This window comes from Lolium rigidum, chromosome 1, assembly GCF_022539505.1.
Source record: "Lolium rigidum isolate FL_2022 chromosome 1, APGP_CSIRO_Lrig_0.1, whole genome shotgun sequence".
Taxonomy (NCBI): Eukaryota; Viridiplantae; Streptophyta; class Magnoliopsida; order Poales; family Poaceae; genus Lolium; species Lolium rigidum.
In genome coordinates this window covers 109,677,291-109,692,226 of record NC_061508.1, presented here as the reverse complement: position 1 = coordinate 109,692,226, position 14,936 = coordinate 109,677,291, and the positions used below count along the sequence as shown (strand labels likewise).

The window sequence follows — 14,936 nt, the reverse complement described above, 5'->3', positions numbered from 1 at the left end:
CAGCAAGTCTGATTATCAGGTTTCATACAACTGAAAGCACATCACGTCTCTGGCAACACTTCGGTCCAGCTCACAACATAGGACCTGACGGAACTGAACCTCAAATAGAGGGAAAGAAAAATGCGGTGCGAAGACACAGCACACCTCTCGAGCCGAAAGAAGCTTTATAAACATGCACGCTGTATAAACATGCCTGATAACACTCCCAGACGAGATGATGATACCTTTGCCTATCCTTGTTTGAGCCCAGAGAGAAACATGGAATCGAATGGACAGATTTTGCTCATGTTATTTAACATATTAATATTGAAGCTTGGGCTTAAGGAAAGATCTGACACCTTTTTCCAATTCCAATCGCCTCCAGGATTTAGAACCCATATGTAGAACCTTCAGACTTAGTGGCAACCTGTCCATGTTAAAAGGAAGCTTCTTCAGCTTCGGACAATCTCCAATCTGCAGCACCTCTAGGGATGGGAATGTCACACCGGGATCTGCAATAGTGACCAGCGATCTGCAGTCCCAAATACCAAGGGTCTTGAGGCAAGGAAATGTCTGGGAACTCTCTTGTCCGTTGTCAACATGATACCTTGTAAAAGCCTTCCGCATGCTAGGATTGTCCGATACATCGAGTTTTTCAAGGCAAGGCAGATACATCGCCCAAGACAGGTGCTCTAGCTGCTTGCAGGCTATCACGCTCAAACAAGTGAGACTTGGAAATACAGATTTTGGAGATGTTCCCATCCATCTTACTGTTGTCAATGCTGGAAAAATACGGATGGTCAGTTTATTAAGAACACCAAAACTGCAGGGTTGTTGTTCAAGCCTCTGTATTAATGTTATATCTACATCTCTGTCGCCTGCAATATCCATTTCACACAAGGTCGTTTGTGCGAAGTCCAATGATAAAATATCATAGAGATGGAATTCCTTTATTTCACGAGATATATCCAAACTTAAAGACCGAATGGGTAGGTCAGCCGCATCATGAAGTGATGTCCATGAATCCAGAAGTCTTACTGATGTAACAACAACTTTCAAGTGATTCAGTGTGCCCAACTCTCTAAATACATCAGATCTGGTAGAATCAGACACCCGCATAAGATCCACGTGTATTATTTCCAATGCTACAAGTCTAGATATGACCTCATTTGGTATTTTTTCTATTTTGCTGCCCTCCAGGTACAGGAACTTGAGCTTAATGAGGTTTCCAAAGCTGCGAGGCACTTCCTTTATCCCTTCATTAAGTGACAAATCGAGATGTCTCAGTTCTGCCAGATGACATAAGCTTTCAGGTATCCCTTTGAGTTTAGTATAGCTCAAGTTCAGATATGTCAGTTTAGCAGAATTCACAAGTACTCGATCTATTATTGTTTCATCCAACATATTGTTTTTAAGGCATAACACCCTCAGTTTCAGCGGATCACCAATAGAAGGAAGTTTCTTCATCCTGCTGAACATTAATGAGATGCATTCTGCACTGCTCCAAGGGATGCTAAAATTTTCATCTGGCCCAACTCCTGCACGGACAAACCAGTTGTCATTGTTCTCACCGCAGCCACAAGAGATCCATAAAGACATATCACGAATCACATCATGAAGTTTGACACAATCATTCGATTCTCCACAACCCTCTAACAAACATGCACCTATAAGGTCGCCCATCACACTATAAGCTTTTGTGTAGGGATTTTGTATGTCCCCCACATCCACCAGACCTAAGCCAATCCAGCATTGAGCAAGCTTTTCCCTGCGAATCTCATGATCCTCTGGCCACAGTGCACAAGTCAAGAAACATTTCTTCAGCCTCTCGCTTTTCAAGTTATCATAGCTAAACATGATCTTTCTGAAAACTTCTTCCTCCATTTTCAGTGGGTCTTCATTTGTGTCAATGCAGCATGACTTTTTCATATGTTGGATGGCAGAATCCCATTGATCCGGACGAAATTTCCCATACATTGCCCTTCCCACAGTTACCAAAGCTAAAGGCAAGCCCTTCATTTCAGTCACAAGTATTCTTGCACGATCCTCAATACCAGGAGAAAAAAGAGTTTGGTCGCCAACCTTCACTCTAAATAGCTCCCATGCCTCAGTCTCCTGCAGATATGGAACTTGAATCTGTTTTCTGACCTCCATCCCACCACAAACGGATGTAAATCTTGTTGTGAGCACAACTTTTCTCTTTAGTTTGCTCAAAGGTTCAATTCCAAGGGGAAGTGGTAAGCCAACTGCTTCAAGATCAATTCTTTCCCAAAGGTCATCCAACAGTAACAGAAAGCTTTTATTCTCCAGGAAGTCATGGATTATACCACTTTGGTTTCCCACATTACCATCACCTTTCAGTTTCAGCTCATCCAAAATTTGAGTTTGGACCTTCGACACTGAACACTGGCTGGAGGCTGTCACCCATATAACCGTCATCCTTCCTCTGAAAAAGCCTTGGATTTTTTTCAGAAGATGTGTTTTTCCCACTCCACCCGGACCCCATATTCCAATTATCCCCAAGGTGGGATCATCCTCAATGAGACGGAGAGTGTCTTCTATCTTCAAGGCATAAAAAACAGACATAAGTTAGTACCAAAAAATGGATTTATGATCAGGTATAGATTCCTAGAAAATTTGTGTTTTTACACAAATCAACACTTACCGAACGTGACCTCGAAAATTTACTTGCTGCATCATATATAGCAACTTTCCAGGAACTTGCATCCGTTGTTCCACGCATTGACTTCCCATAACGTACCAGTTCCGATGGCAGACCATTTATTGCCCGTACCAGATTAGTAGCATGTGGCCCGATGTTGGGATCAGAATAAAGATCGCCTTGGTAATTTATTGACTGTCTAAATAGCTCGCGTGCTTCCTCCTCTTGCAAAATAGGCAGTTCAATATCTTTGTTCACACCCATTAGATTACCAACGAATCTGTATCCTGATAGTGACATGATTACCACTTTCCTCTTCTTCTCTCCCACAAATCCAAGAGGATATGGAATGCCAACCGCTCGAAGGTCCAGATTCTGACGGAGGTCATCCACAATCAGCAGGAAATTTTTGTTCTCGAGCTGTCCACATATCCTAGTGGCTCGAGTTGCCTCATTACCATCCTGCTTGATACCGAGCCTGCTTATGATTTCAGATTGAATATTTTTTACCGAGCAATCGTTGAGGCTTGGAACAAAGATAACAAAATCAAAGAGACTTTTTTCAAGAAATGAATTGTTGATCTTCTTGAGGAGATTTGTGTTATCATCTTTGTCTGGACCCCACATTCCAACTATCCGCTCATTGGGATCATTGCTCTTAATGAACCGGAGAGCATCCTCGAGAATAACCTCTCTGCTTCGCGGCATAGGAGCAGGATCTACGAGCATACTCTCGACCGGACGTGGATCTGGCGCACGTGTGATATTATTATCACCTGGTGCATTACTCGTGATTGATTTTACATGTTTCTGCTGCTCATCCGCTCGCTTACTGATCTTGTAGTTTTCCAAGAAATTTGGGTAGCAGCACCCGCATAATCGGTACCTCTGTTCGTAAAGCAGGTGGTTTGCCTCTTCTTCAGATATAGCACTATTTGCCGATTCCAGCCATAATCTTGCCTGGTCTGTTGGAACGGCTTCCAACGTATGCTGGTCATCTCGAATCTTCTGTTGGACGCCTGCCTGTTTGAGTTTCAGAGCCTCAGTTTCTATCCTGTGGTCCCTCACGTTTGAGCCAGCCGTGAAGCAATACAATGCATGCTTTGCAAAACGATTGTAGAATGGACTTATGATCGTGTTGATAGTAGATCCGCACCAATCACCAAAAGGAGCGACCGCTTGCATTTTAACTTAAGAAGATGCACTGCAAGGCAAATAGTGTGGCTCAGTTGTGGACGGTTATATAAGCACTATCAAAAATATGGAAACAACATCGAATGGAAAATAAAGGTAGGTATACAATATAGTCAAGTTAACTTTTTTACTTCCTCCATAAGTTTGATAGTGGCAATGAGAAGATGAAAAGTCTTCAGCTATTTATAAAGCTGGAACCTATAAATACGAGAAATAAATACAGAACTGAAAACTGTGAAAAAAAAAGAAAGATAGACTGTGCTTATGCACGCCATTAGATCACAGGGAATTAGTAGTGGATGTCTGAAGCAGTGTGCTGATTTCTCTGAGTTTAAGACAGTAAGCACCAACTGACGGAAAGCAGCAAACATGGTCTGCATCAACCAGATGTACCAAATCAAAGCCTCTTTCTAAATTACCTGTCGAGAAGGGCGAGAAGCTGATGAAGGCACCGCCACCGCCGGCGCCAGGCCTATCGCCGATATGCCGAGGAATTCACTGACGAGACGCGAGGGGAGCTAGGCTGTGCGAGTGGTTTTTCTCTTTCTCTTTGGACGACACGCGAATGATAGACGAACGAACGGGAATGGGGATACAACGGAATTAAGTGCCAGCTCGTGCCAGCTGTGTCCTCTAGTTGGAAGGTGCTATACACCGTCTTTAGCGGTGATCGGTACCGGGTACCCGCCCATAACTGTTTGGTCGTGTGCATGTCCCATTCTTGTCTGCGTCGCGTATAGTACAATTTTTTTTACACTAAAGTACAGTTGGAACAAAAGGTCATTATGAAAAATAAAAATAGAAAAGTAATGTCAAAATTAATCAACTATTTTTTACGAGTGGGTGATTGTGACACTACAAATAAATATCTTTTAAAACCCAACTATCTTTTTCAACAATTTTGTGAATCCCGAGAAAATATTGTTTTCGACAGGTGAAACCCCTTGTGAGTATTTTTTAAAACCCAATGTTGGTGAACGTAATCTACGATTTTTGAAATTATGATTTTAGTTAATTGTTCAATGAATTTGCTAGCCCATTGGACGTACGAACAACACCGACACGTGGGTCCCAGCGTTAGGCCCACACTTTTGTTTGGAGAGCAAACATGCATGGCATATTGGCATACAGTTGATGGTCGCACCGGATCACGCGAAGGTACATACCGGCAGCGCGAGAAACAAAACTAGTACTCCCTCTGATTTATATTACTCGATACTAATATAGATGTATTTAGACATATTTAGTTGTAGATATATTTATTTTAGTGACAAGTTATATAGATCGAAGAGAGTAAAAAAAAAAACCCACCGTTAACAACCCAAAAAGAGCAACGTGGAAAAGAAGTCCTTGAAAGTTGGCTTGATATCAAGCCAGTGACGAGGAAAAGCTCCGCTGAAGTGAAGAAGCATCCTCCCAAGTACGGTTTCCAGTTCTACTGCAGATGCTGCTCCTGGATTTGGAGTGCCAAAGTGACGAGGTACATGTCAATACAACGTTTCAAATGGAGAACGTTATATAGTTGAATGATAAGACATGCTAGAGTATCTCCACCGGTAGTCTCCAAATAGGCACCGGCAGGGGTGCTGACACCTCTGTTTGGGGGGCGCCGGCACAACATCCTCCATTTGGGGGAGCTGCTCCCACACCAGCGTCCCCAAACAGGCGGCCCCCGATATATTTAGAAAATCAAATTCAAATATTGAAAACGATATTCATACGAAGTTCGAACGAAATTTATACAAATTTAACATGAATTCAAACTTTAAAACTAAAAAAAAATCTAGCGGCGCGGGGAGTCGAAGTCGCTGAAGTCCAGTTCGTCGCCGCTGGACGACCCGAAGGACCAGCTATCGGCGTCGTCGCCCTCCTCCTCGTCGGCCTCCTCCTCCTTTGGCGCCGACAGCTCCGATGGTCCGGCGAGGTCGACGTAATTGGCGCCGTGGTCCCTAGCGGAGCACACCGCCGCCTGCCGCGGGTCGATCACAATGTGACGCTAGTCCTCGTCGACGGAGGGGCCGATGATGAAGCTCTGGGCGGGGAACTCCTCCTCGTCGCCGTCGCCACGGAGGGCCACCTACGCATCGGCCTCCTTCTCCCACCATTTCTTGTTCGCCGGCGGAAGTGGTGGCGAGGCGTCCTCCTCCTTTACGCGGGAGCGGTGGCCCGACCCCGTCGTCCGACGAGCCGGAGCAGAGGAGGCACGCCTGGCGTCGTCGCGGATGACGACGCCGTCGGAAGGAGGTGCGGGCGTGGCCGAGCGCGTGCGCCCGACGGCGGACGATCCCATGCGTGAGGTTCCGGACGTTGCGGTCTGTGTCGGTGCCCCCTGCTCCGTAGGCGTCGGCGCCATGGACGCCACCTGCGGGAAGTGGACCGGCTCCCGTTGCCCGCGGACGCGTGGACGGTAGGCGTACTCGCGAAGCGTGCGGTCGACGTCGCGCCCATACCACCAGGCACGGCGGCCGGCGTTGTTGAAGCGGCCGCCGGAGGGATTGTCCATCCGCGCGACCTCTTCGGCGCTCATGGCCGAAGCGCTCTTCCCAGTACGGGCTGTCGACGGCGTTCTCCGGGAGCCTCCTCTGCTCCGGCGTCATCGAGGCCCGCCGTTCCTTGGCGAGGGCCCGCACCTGTGGTCCTCGCGGCGGCAGCGACGGCATGGCGAAGCCGCCGTTGGAGACGTGCCAGCCGTGCGGCAACTTGAACTCCACTGGCACGGGGATCTAGTGCCAGTACAACACGTCGGCCTCGTCGAACGACATCTGCGTCGAGCATTGCATGCCGTCGCCGCCGCTGCCGCCGACCGCGTCGTTGTGCGCCATCGCGTTTGCGTGCGTGCGGGGTGGGCGGTGGTTCTGGCGGAGGTTGAGGACGGCGACGGCTAGGGATGGACGGTGGGGAAAAGAGAGGAGTGCGCGCCGGTGTGGTTTTAAGGAAGGCGGCGGACGCGCATTGAAGGTGTGTGGGTAAGATAGGTGGACGCCGCGTAGATAGTTGCCGCCCTCGCCATTTTGGTTTCCGTGCGGGAGACCATTAACGCCGATGACCAACCTCCCCGCGTCGTTTCCGATGCGAACCGCCACGTCCCCTCGTTGACAAGGCGCCCCCACCCGCGAAAACCGTCGTTCCGCGAGGCGCCGGCGCGCCTGATTCGCGCCCTTGGCAAAGGGGCCGGCACGGGGTTGCCGACGATTCTATTGGGCTCCAAAATTGGCCGGCGCCGTTTGGGATGCGCCGGTGCGAGACCATTTTCGCCCCCAGCCTCCAAATTGATATTGGGGCCGCTATCGGGGCGCTAGTGAAGATGCTCTTAGTACAGTACAAGCTAGTACTCGGCCAGGGAAGTCAATTGGACAGCTGTGTTGGTATAGACGCACTGATTTGGACGTTCTATCTGCCCGTCCACTTGGCCCGCAGTGCTGGTAATAGTATAGCATGTGGGAAGCACATCGCCAGTGTTTCACCCTCATGCACATGGCACTCGGTGGTAGTTGCATCTCGCATGCTAGCCACCCGCCCCATTTGTCAGCTATTTATGTTGAAGAAGACGTCGTAGAACTGTAGTAGTGCAAGGTGGTGGTGACAGTGCTCCGTTGGTAGGTACGTCGATCGCCTCTAAAGCTAATACCTTTGGTCGCCTGGATCGCTAATAACTCTCGAGTCAGGCCCACGGCCCAAAACCGTAACCACACGGACAGGCAAAGTCTGTAAAACCGGCCCAGTCACGTACGTCCCGACTCACACATGAATAGGCAAGAAATCTGATCCAGACCTGACAAGAACATTGCTAGAACTTCGGTAAAAGAAGTGGATCGACCTGGATTCTGACGGTGTGCTCCCACATGGTAATCTCACACATACACGCTGATTTATACGGAGTAGTCAAGAGATGATATGTGAATATAGCAACCTGAAAGATAAGGATGAGAAAATACTTTGGCAGGAGGGATATTGTTACTTCGATTTCACTGTATAAGGTGCAAGTTTCAGAAAATATGATTCGTTCAAGAAAATACTTTAGCGGAAGGGATATTGTTACTTTGGCTTGTGATTCGTTCATTTCCTCCGCTTCAATATTTGGCATTGATTTTTATGGTTTGCCTCCTGTTGAGGTCTCGCAAAAGCCCATCAGGAAATTTATTGCTTATTTTTATGTGTGTGCATCTTGGAGGCAGACATAACTCAGCTTAGCTGATCAGTTAACTATTTTTTGGTGCTAGCCATACAAAAAAAATCCATTACAGAGGATTTTTTTATTCCGTCTAGACCTTAGGTGGAGGGTTCTCACTGAACTAATATACATGCCCTTATATGCACACCATGAATAAATCTCTACAAAAAAAGGACAAAGAAGGTTACATAGAGCAGAAAAGCAGTATCATATGCAACTTTAAAAGAAGAAGGTGCCGGTGAACTTTTAAATAATGGCTCCATTATTATTTGTTTGTCATCTCATTACACTTGATAGAAAAATATCATCTATTGGCAGGCATGTTTTATTGAGCATGTGCACTTGTAATAAATTGTGTCATATTTTCAAAAAGTAATACTACTATGTTAAATTAGTTCATAGTATTACAAATGTAGTTCCGTAGCAAAGCACGGGCAATTGTGCTAGTTACTCCTAGAAATCATGGGCTACTGAGCCAACCAATGGGTTCTGAAGGGGGGATTTCATCTCAGTTCGTCCATTGGCTGGTCGTGCGACAGTAAGAGCGCTACCCCACTTTTCACTCGAAGTGTTGGATCTGTAAAAACTTTCCTCAATTGTTCATCTTCCGAAAGAGTCCATGACGTGTGGGCCCAACTACGAGCGGGGCCTGGTGTGAGACACATCCACGACCGCTTGTTCGGTCGCCTTCTTTCTAGGGCTGGTGAAAATGTAGATCGCTCTCCCCCAGTCCCCGCTCCTCCTCGTGCCCCAATCCCTGCCCCTCCTCTCGTCCCCAACCCCGTCTCTCCTCCTCCTCCCGGGGACGGCCTCTCGGCCCCGCTCCAGCCCCATGTGAGGCTAGAGAGGGGACTCCCAGGCTGGACGAGGGTGGAGGCGATCAAATGGAGCCAGATGGATGGCCACGACGGGGAGGGTCACGGTCGTGGGACGAAGGAGGCGCTGCGGGAGAAGGATGGCAGTGCGCCGGCTTGAGACTCCAGATGCATATCCAGCTCCCCACTGGCGAGGCTCCCGGTAGGGCAAGGTGTGGCGCCCGCCCTACCTAAGCCAGCGATAAAAAAATTCTATACCTATGCTACATACGATACCGTATCGATCGTGAGCAGGACAGACCATTTCATACAATATCGATCATGAGCAGATGAGTGGAATCGGTCGATCGATTGGCTTATTGGGCCGTGTCGCCGTGATTCGCCGCGTCCTAGGCTACTGGGCCTGTCCCAGAGCAATACTGCGAGTCTGCAATTTGCGAACGAAACTGGACACGATCGACTCCTCGTCGTCCTCGACTTCATCCAACCGAAACAGATCGACTCCTCGATTCACGTAGGTCACGATCCCAAGAATTCCAACTATCGAGGGTACTCCTTGGCAATGCCCACCTTTTGGGGCTTAGGGTTGATGGAATTCTGCAGGCTAACACGAGACATCGGATACCAAACAAACGGGAAGAAAGATTTACCCAGGTTCGGGGCCCTCGGAGAGGTAAAACCCTTACTTCCTGCTTGTCAGATCTTGATTATCGAGAATATCGGGTTACAATGGGGTAGCCAAAGGTTTCGACTATGATTCCGTCGAGAAGCTAAGTTTTTGTATGACCTAGCTCTAGACTTACGATGGTTATGGCTAAGTTGATTGTGTGTCCCTCGGCAGATCCTCTCATGGCCCTTATATTGTGAGCCAGGTCTCGAGAGGTCTGTCCGGGTACGACTAGGTTACAAAGAGGTCTACGTCTAAACTTTCCTTGTTTTCTACGTTCAGCTGCAAGAAGTCGAATATAGACTCAGGGGCTATTGGGAGCAGGTCCATCATCAAAGAAAATAGGTAAACTTATTGGTTTTTCGATAGAAGGAGGAGAAGCTGTAGCCGCAGCTGCCGAAGGAATCTCCTTCCCTTTAGAAAGAGAAGAAGCTGTTTAAAGTTGGGCTGCCGGGGCTACCACTTGAGCCGAAGCTTCGGAAGCTGCAGGCGATAACTTGCTGGAGCTTCCCTTTGCTTTCTTCAAAGGAGGGTCTATGAAGCCCTCATCGCTGAAAGCATATAATCTAATCATAATAAATAACTAGAATGCAAAGGAGGTCTTGGAGCGGTAGAAGAAACTTACAAATCAAATAAATCATCCTCGTCCGTGAAGCCACCAGACAGTCTTTTTGAAGTTTGGGGGTTAGCCTTCTCCCGAGCTGCATCAACAAAGGCAGCACGATCAGCATCATTGAAATGATTTGACTCTGCCGTATCACTTATGATCTATCGAAATAGCTTCAGGATTCGCAGGATCATTATCTTCGAATTCTTCATTTTTATAGGCATGTGACTTCATAGGGACAGAGGAATCTCCCTGCTCAAGGTTTTCATCCGATATATTCGGAAAACATTTGGCAGTTAACAGGACCTGTCGAACAAAGTAAAGGTTTTTAACAAAAGAAAAAGAGCACATCTAAGCTGCGGAAGTAATCATAAGTACAAGAAGGGAGTTACCTCATTCGGTTGGTGGTCATACTCACAGGGAGCTTGAGGAGCTTGAGGAGCTACGAGCAGGATTGAGTCTTCTTGGCTGAAATGAGTTAGATGCCTAACTCCATCTAATAATTCCTTCATAGATAACTCGGCAAAATTTACTCTGGTCTCATCCATGGGACCCCGAATATAACCATATTGGGTGGGCTCTAGGCATGATTGGTTGGATTCGGCGTTTTAAGAAAATAGCCGCTATTTCAGTGCCCATCATAGTCTGACCATCGGATTCTTTGATCCGAAGAATTTTGTCAAACAATCTGTTGACTGCAGGCTTTTCTTCGGGTAACAATATATTCTTCCAAGAATTTTTCAAACAAACCATAGAAATTTCCCTCTTATCCTATCATCTACCTCTATGATCAGATGGCCCCACCAACCCACAGCACCAACCAGGATGCAATGATGCAGATGCTGGAGATGATGATGGCAGACCGAGAAGCCGAGAGAGCTGAACGACAAGCCAATATTGCCGCACTGCAGCAGATAGCCTAGAACAACCAAGGCCATGGAAACCACGATCACCCTGGATCGAAGCTGAAGAATTTTCATAACACCAACCCACCCATGTTCAGCAAGACCGAAGAGCCACTTGACGCAGATGACTGGCTCCAAACCATGGAGAACAACCTGGAAGTTGCGGGAGTTGAAGCCGCAGAGAAAGTGCTGTTCGCCACCCACTACCTGTCAGGACCTGCAAGAGCCTGGTGGACAAGTGCCCGCGCAATGAATGCGGGACAGATGATGACTTGGGAAGATTTCAAACTCAAGTTCAGCAAATATCACGTGCCCTAAGGACTGATCAAGAAGATGAGAGATGAGTTCCGTGAACTCAAGCAAGGAAGAATGTCCGTGGTGGAATACCGCGACAGATTTCTTACTCTGTCAAGGTACGCCCCGGATGAGACCGACACCAACGAGAAAAGGAAGGAGAGATTTCTGAACGAACTGCATGATGAAATGCAAACTGTGTTAGTGAACATTCCGTTCGCTGACTTGGAAGCCCTAGTGGACTCAGCCATACAGATGGAAGGGAAGCTTCACCAAGCCAACGAGAACCGCAAGCGCAGGATGATGAACCAGAATGGACCCCACCATACCTAGAAGTACCGCAACAACTCCTCTGGAGGATTTACCCCAAGAAACAAGAAGCCCACTGCTCAGGCGTATCACCCAAACTACACCAACAACAATGGAGGACCCCCGAAGACCGGAGGAAACAACAACAACAACAACCACAACAACAACAACAATCACAACAGCAACAACAACAATGGGAACAACAACAACACCAACACTGGCCCGAGAAATGGGAGCAATACTACCCCCATTGCCCCAAAGGACAAGTCAACGATAACCTGCTATGAATGTGGCACTGTGGGTCATTACTCCAATGAATGCCCCAAGAAGCTTGCCAAGACTGCCCCCAATACTGCTGCACCTGCCCAGCAACAGCGCCGCTTTGCAGCCAGAAGGAACCAGAACAACCACAACGGCCGCCTCTACCACATGAATGCAACAGAAGCACAAGAAGCACCTCAGGCCATGCCAAGTATGTTTCCTGTTAATCCAATTGCTCAATCTCTCTTAGGAACCTAACTTTTCTTAAAATCTCGGGACGAGATTTGTTTAAGGGGGAAGGGTTTGTAACATCCCAAATTTTCGAACAAAGAAGAAAATGAATTTCCCTATTTTCCAAATTTTGGAACCAACAAAAACTTTTATTAAATTAAGTTTGATGCATAGTGATCATGCTTATATGTTGTGATATTGCCAAGATTGTTTGTTGAAGTATTTTGAAAGGATCTTAAACCCTAAACCCTATCCTTTTCACCATTCCAAGTTAAAACAAAATAAAAAGAAACTAAATAAGAAAAGGGCCTATGTGCCTATGGCTACTTTTGGTAAAACTTTTACCTAGACTTTTCTACCTTGTTTAGATGTTTTGAAAACATCAACAAACCTAACCTAGTACCTACCCACTAATTCAAGTTAGAAACATAAATAAAATAAACATGTGCATGGAAGCATATGTGGCACTTAACAATATTCCCAAATCTTGACCTATGCACCTCTACTTTGCCCAAATGGTTTGAAATCAACACTAAACCCCATCTAACCCTAAATGGACCCTAGACCATGCCTAAGTAAAGCAAGAGGTACAAAATAGAAGATTAAGGAAAATTGGAATTTCACCTCTTATGTGTTTATGGCCATTTTTGCAAATCTTTGGACTAGGCCTTTTGGAATTGTTTCAGTGGTTTGGAAATGTTCCTAAACAAATAAGAATCACTTTTGAATCAAGAAAAACCAAATCAAATAGAGAGAAATAAAATAAATGAGAAAAATGCAAATCTCAGTCACATACACAAATGGCCATTTTTTCAAATCATCAATCAAGGCCACCATTGCTTGTACCATTGCTTGTGAAACACTAATATATCAATAACAAACACATTTGCATCAAAGAAACACAAATCAAATCAAAGGAAATATCAAAATTCACTCACATATGATAATGGTCTATTTGCACTTTTATAACATCATGCCCACTTTGAGCCCTTCTATTTAGCTAATCCCAAACTAAACCTGGCCAACTCTTTCCACCTCATCCGAGAGCATATCAAGGTGAACCATTTTTGTGTTGACCATCATGGTTGACTCTGTCCCCATTGCTTAGTATAAGTGTGACAAGTGGAGACTTTGAAACAAAGTGAAGATCATCCTCTTTTTGGAACTTTGCAAACTTGCACCAAATTTACCACCACCACCATTCTACTCCATTAATTATTCAAATCAACTCCACCAAAAAGATTTGAAAAATTCAAACAAAACCTTCATGCGACCATTTCATCGAACACTTGGCAGGCATCAAATCAGATTGGACACACACTCCTTTACAAAGCAGATTTTAGCCTAAACCACTTTGGTACTGAGATGATAAGTGCTCCTCTGTATCTCCTGCATCAAGCCATGTACCTGCCTTGGTGATTAAAGCCTGTGGAAAGCCAAAACAAGCCCATGCCGAGCTCAAGGACACCACCATGCCACTCCTCCTCAGCACCCCTCTCTGGTCAGCATCACCATGTCAACGAGGTAGCCCTCACTCCACCATGCACGCTGGTACCCTCCCTGGCCAAAGAAGAGCACGCCCACGCCTGGAATAGGACATGCACTGACGCGCCCAGACACACCAGTACACGCCAGAGCGCGCACAGGCATAGCCCTGGACGCGCCAGAGCGCCGCCTTGCCCCGTCGCGTCTGTACTCCTCTCCCTCTCTCCTTGCGCACGCACACTCCACACCTCACCAGGACGACGCCAGACAATCCCAATTGGACGCGCTCGACCTGCTGTCGTCGCGATGATCAAAGATGGTCGCGGCAGTACTGCGAGGACGACAACCTCTCCCGCACGCCACAGACCACCTTTCACCGTACCATCACGCTCACCAGTACTGCCTAGATGTCGCCTACCTCACGCGCAACCTCCCTTGCCCTTTCGCCGCTCCAATCGCTGTCGCCATGGCCAACCCGAGCGCACCCTCGCAGCACACTCGCGCCCCTATAAATAGAGCCTTCCCCAGAGCAATTCCTTCACAACACTCCACTCCCCACTCTCTTCTGAGCCTCCTCGAACTCTCACTCCTCCACGTTGCTGCCGGTAGCCCCTTAATTTCACGCCGGAGACCCGTGAGCCGCCGCAGATCAAGTCGTCGATTTCGGCCACCTCCGCTCCTCCCACGACCACCACTCGCTTCCTCGTCCTCGACAACACCGCTGCGCACCCTCGCCGAGCCTCGCCGGACCCTGGTTAGCTCTCCCACCCCCTAGGCTCGCCGCCAGCACGTCGGATCTCATCGGAGACGACGACGAACCACGCCCGTCCGATCCATCTCTAATCAAACGCCCCTCATTCGCCCATACCGTTTCGCTGCTTAAGACAGGCTGACAAGCGGGGGCCACTGTCAGTTGGCCCGCGTGCAAAGTGCGCATAGGCTGACCGGCCCGTTAAATTTTCCCGCGTGGCCCGTTAAATTCAAATCTGGTTTATTTCTATTGATTCAAATTTACTTGCAGATGCCTTATTCAAAATCAAATAACTTCAAATCTGCTGCACCAAATTTGACCAATTTTATGTTGTTGAAAAGCCTATAAAATTCTCTATCCAACCACACTGGTTTCAACCTCATAGCTGTTGTAGTTTTTGAATAGTAAAAATAATAAGACATATAGTTTTCAGAATTCAAATAAATTTAGAAAATCAACCATAATGAATTTTGAGGTGATTCTGAAGGAGATATGCCCCAGAGGCAATAATAAAGTGGTTATTATTTATATCTTTATATTTATGATAAATGTTTATATATCATGCTATAATTGTATTAACCGAAACATTAGTACATGTGTGCTAT

General features: G+C 46.9%; 1 protein-coding gene across 1 annotated transcript; it reads right to left on the bottom strand.

The window, feature by feature from the left end:
* Positions 1-20: 20 nt before the first annotated feature.
* On the bottom strand, positions 21-6,362 carry LOC124649989 (probable disease resistance protein At1g61300). Its single transcript, XM_047189558.1, has 3 exons — positions 5,988-6,362; positions 2,645-3,664; positions 21-2,541 (listed from the first exon to the last, which is right to left on the bottom strand). Exons 1-3 carry the CDS (start codon positions 6,360-6,362, stop codon positions 301-303), a joined length of 3,636 nt encoding a protein of 1,211 aa, XP_047045514.1. The 3' UTR covers positions 21-300.
* Positions 6,363-14,936: the final 8,574 nt, after the last annotated feature.

Coding starts and splice junctions, on each gene's coding strand:
- LOC124649989 (XM_047189558.1), bottom strand. CDS start 6,362: ATGAGCGCCGAAGAGGTCGCGCGGATGGACAATCCCTCCGGCGGCCGC. Junction 3,665..5,987: donor GGTCGGGCCACCGCTCCCGC/GTAAAGGAGGAG, acceptor AAACTCAAACAG/GCAGGCGTCCAACAGAAGAT. Junction 2,542..2,644: donor AATTTTCGAGGTCACGTTCG/GTAAGTGTTGAT, acceptor TATGCCTTGAAG/ATAGAAGACACTCTCCGTCT.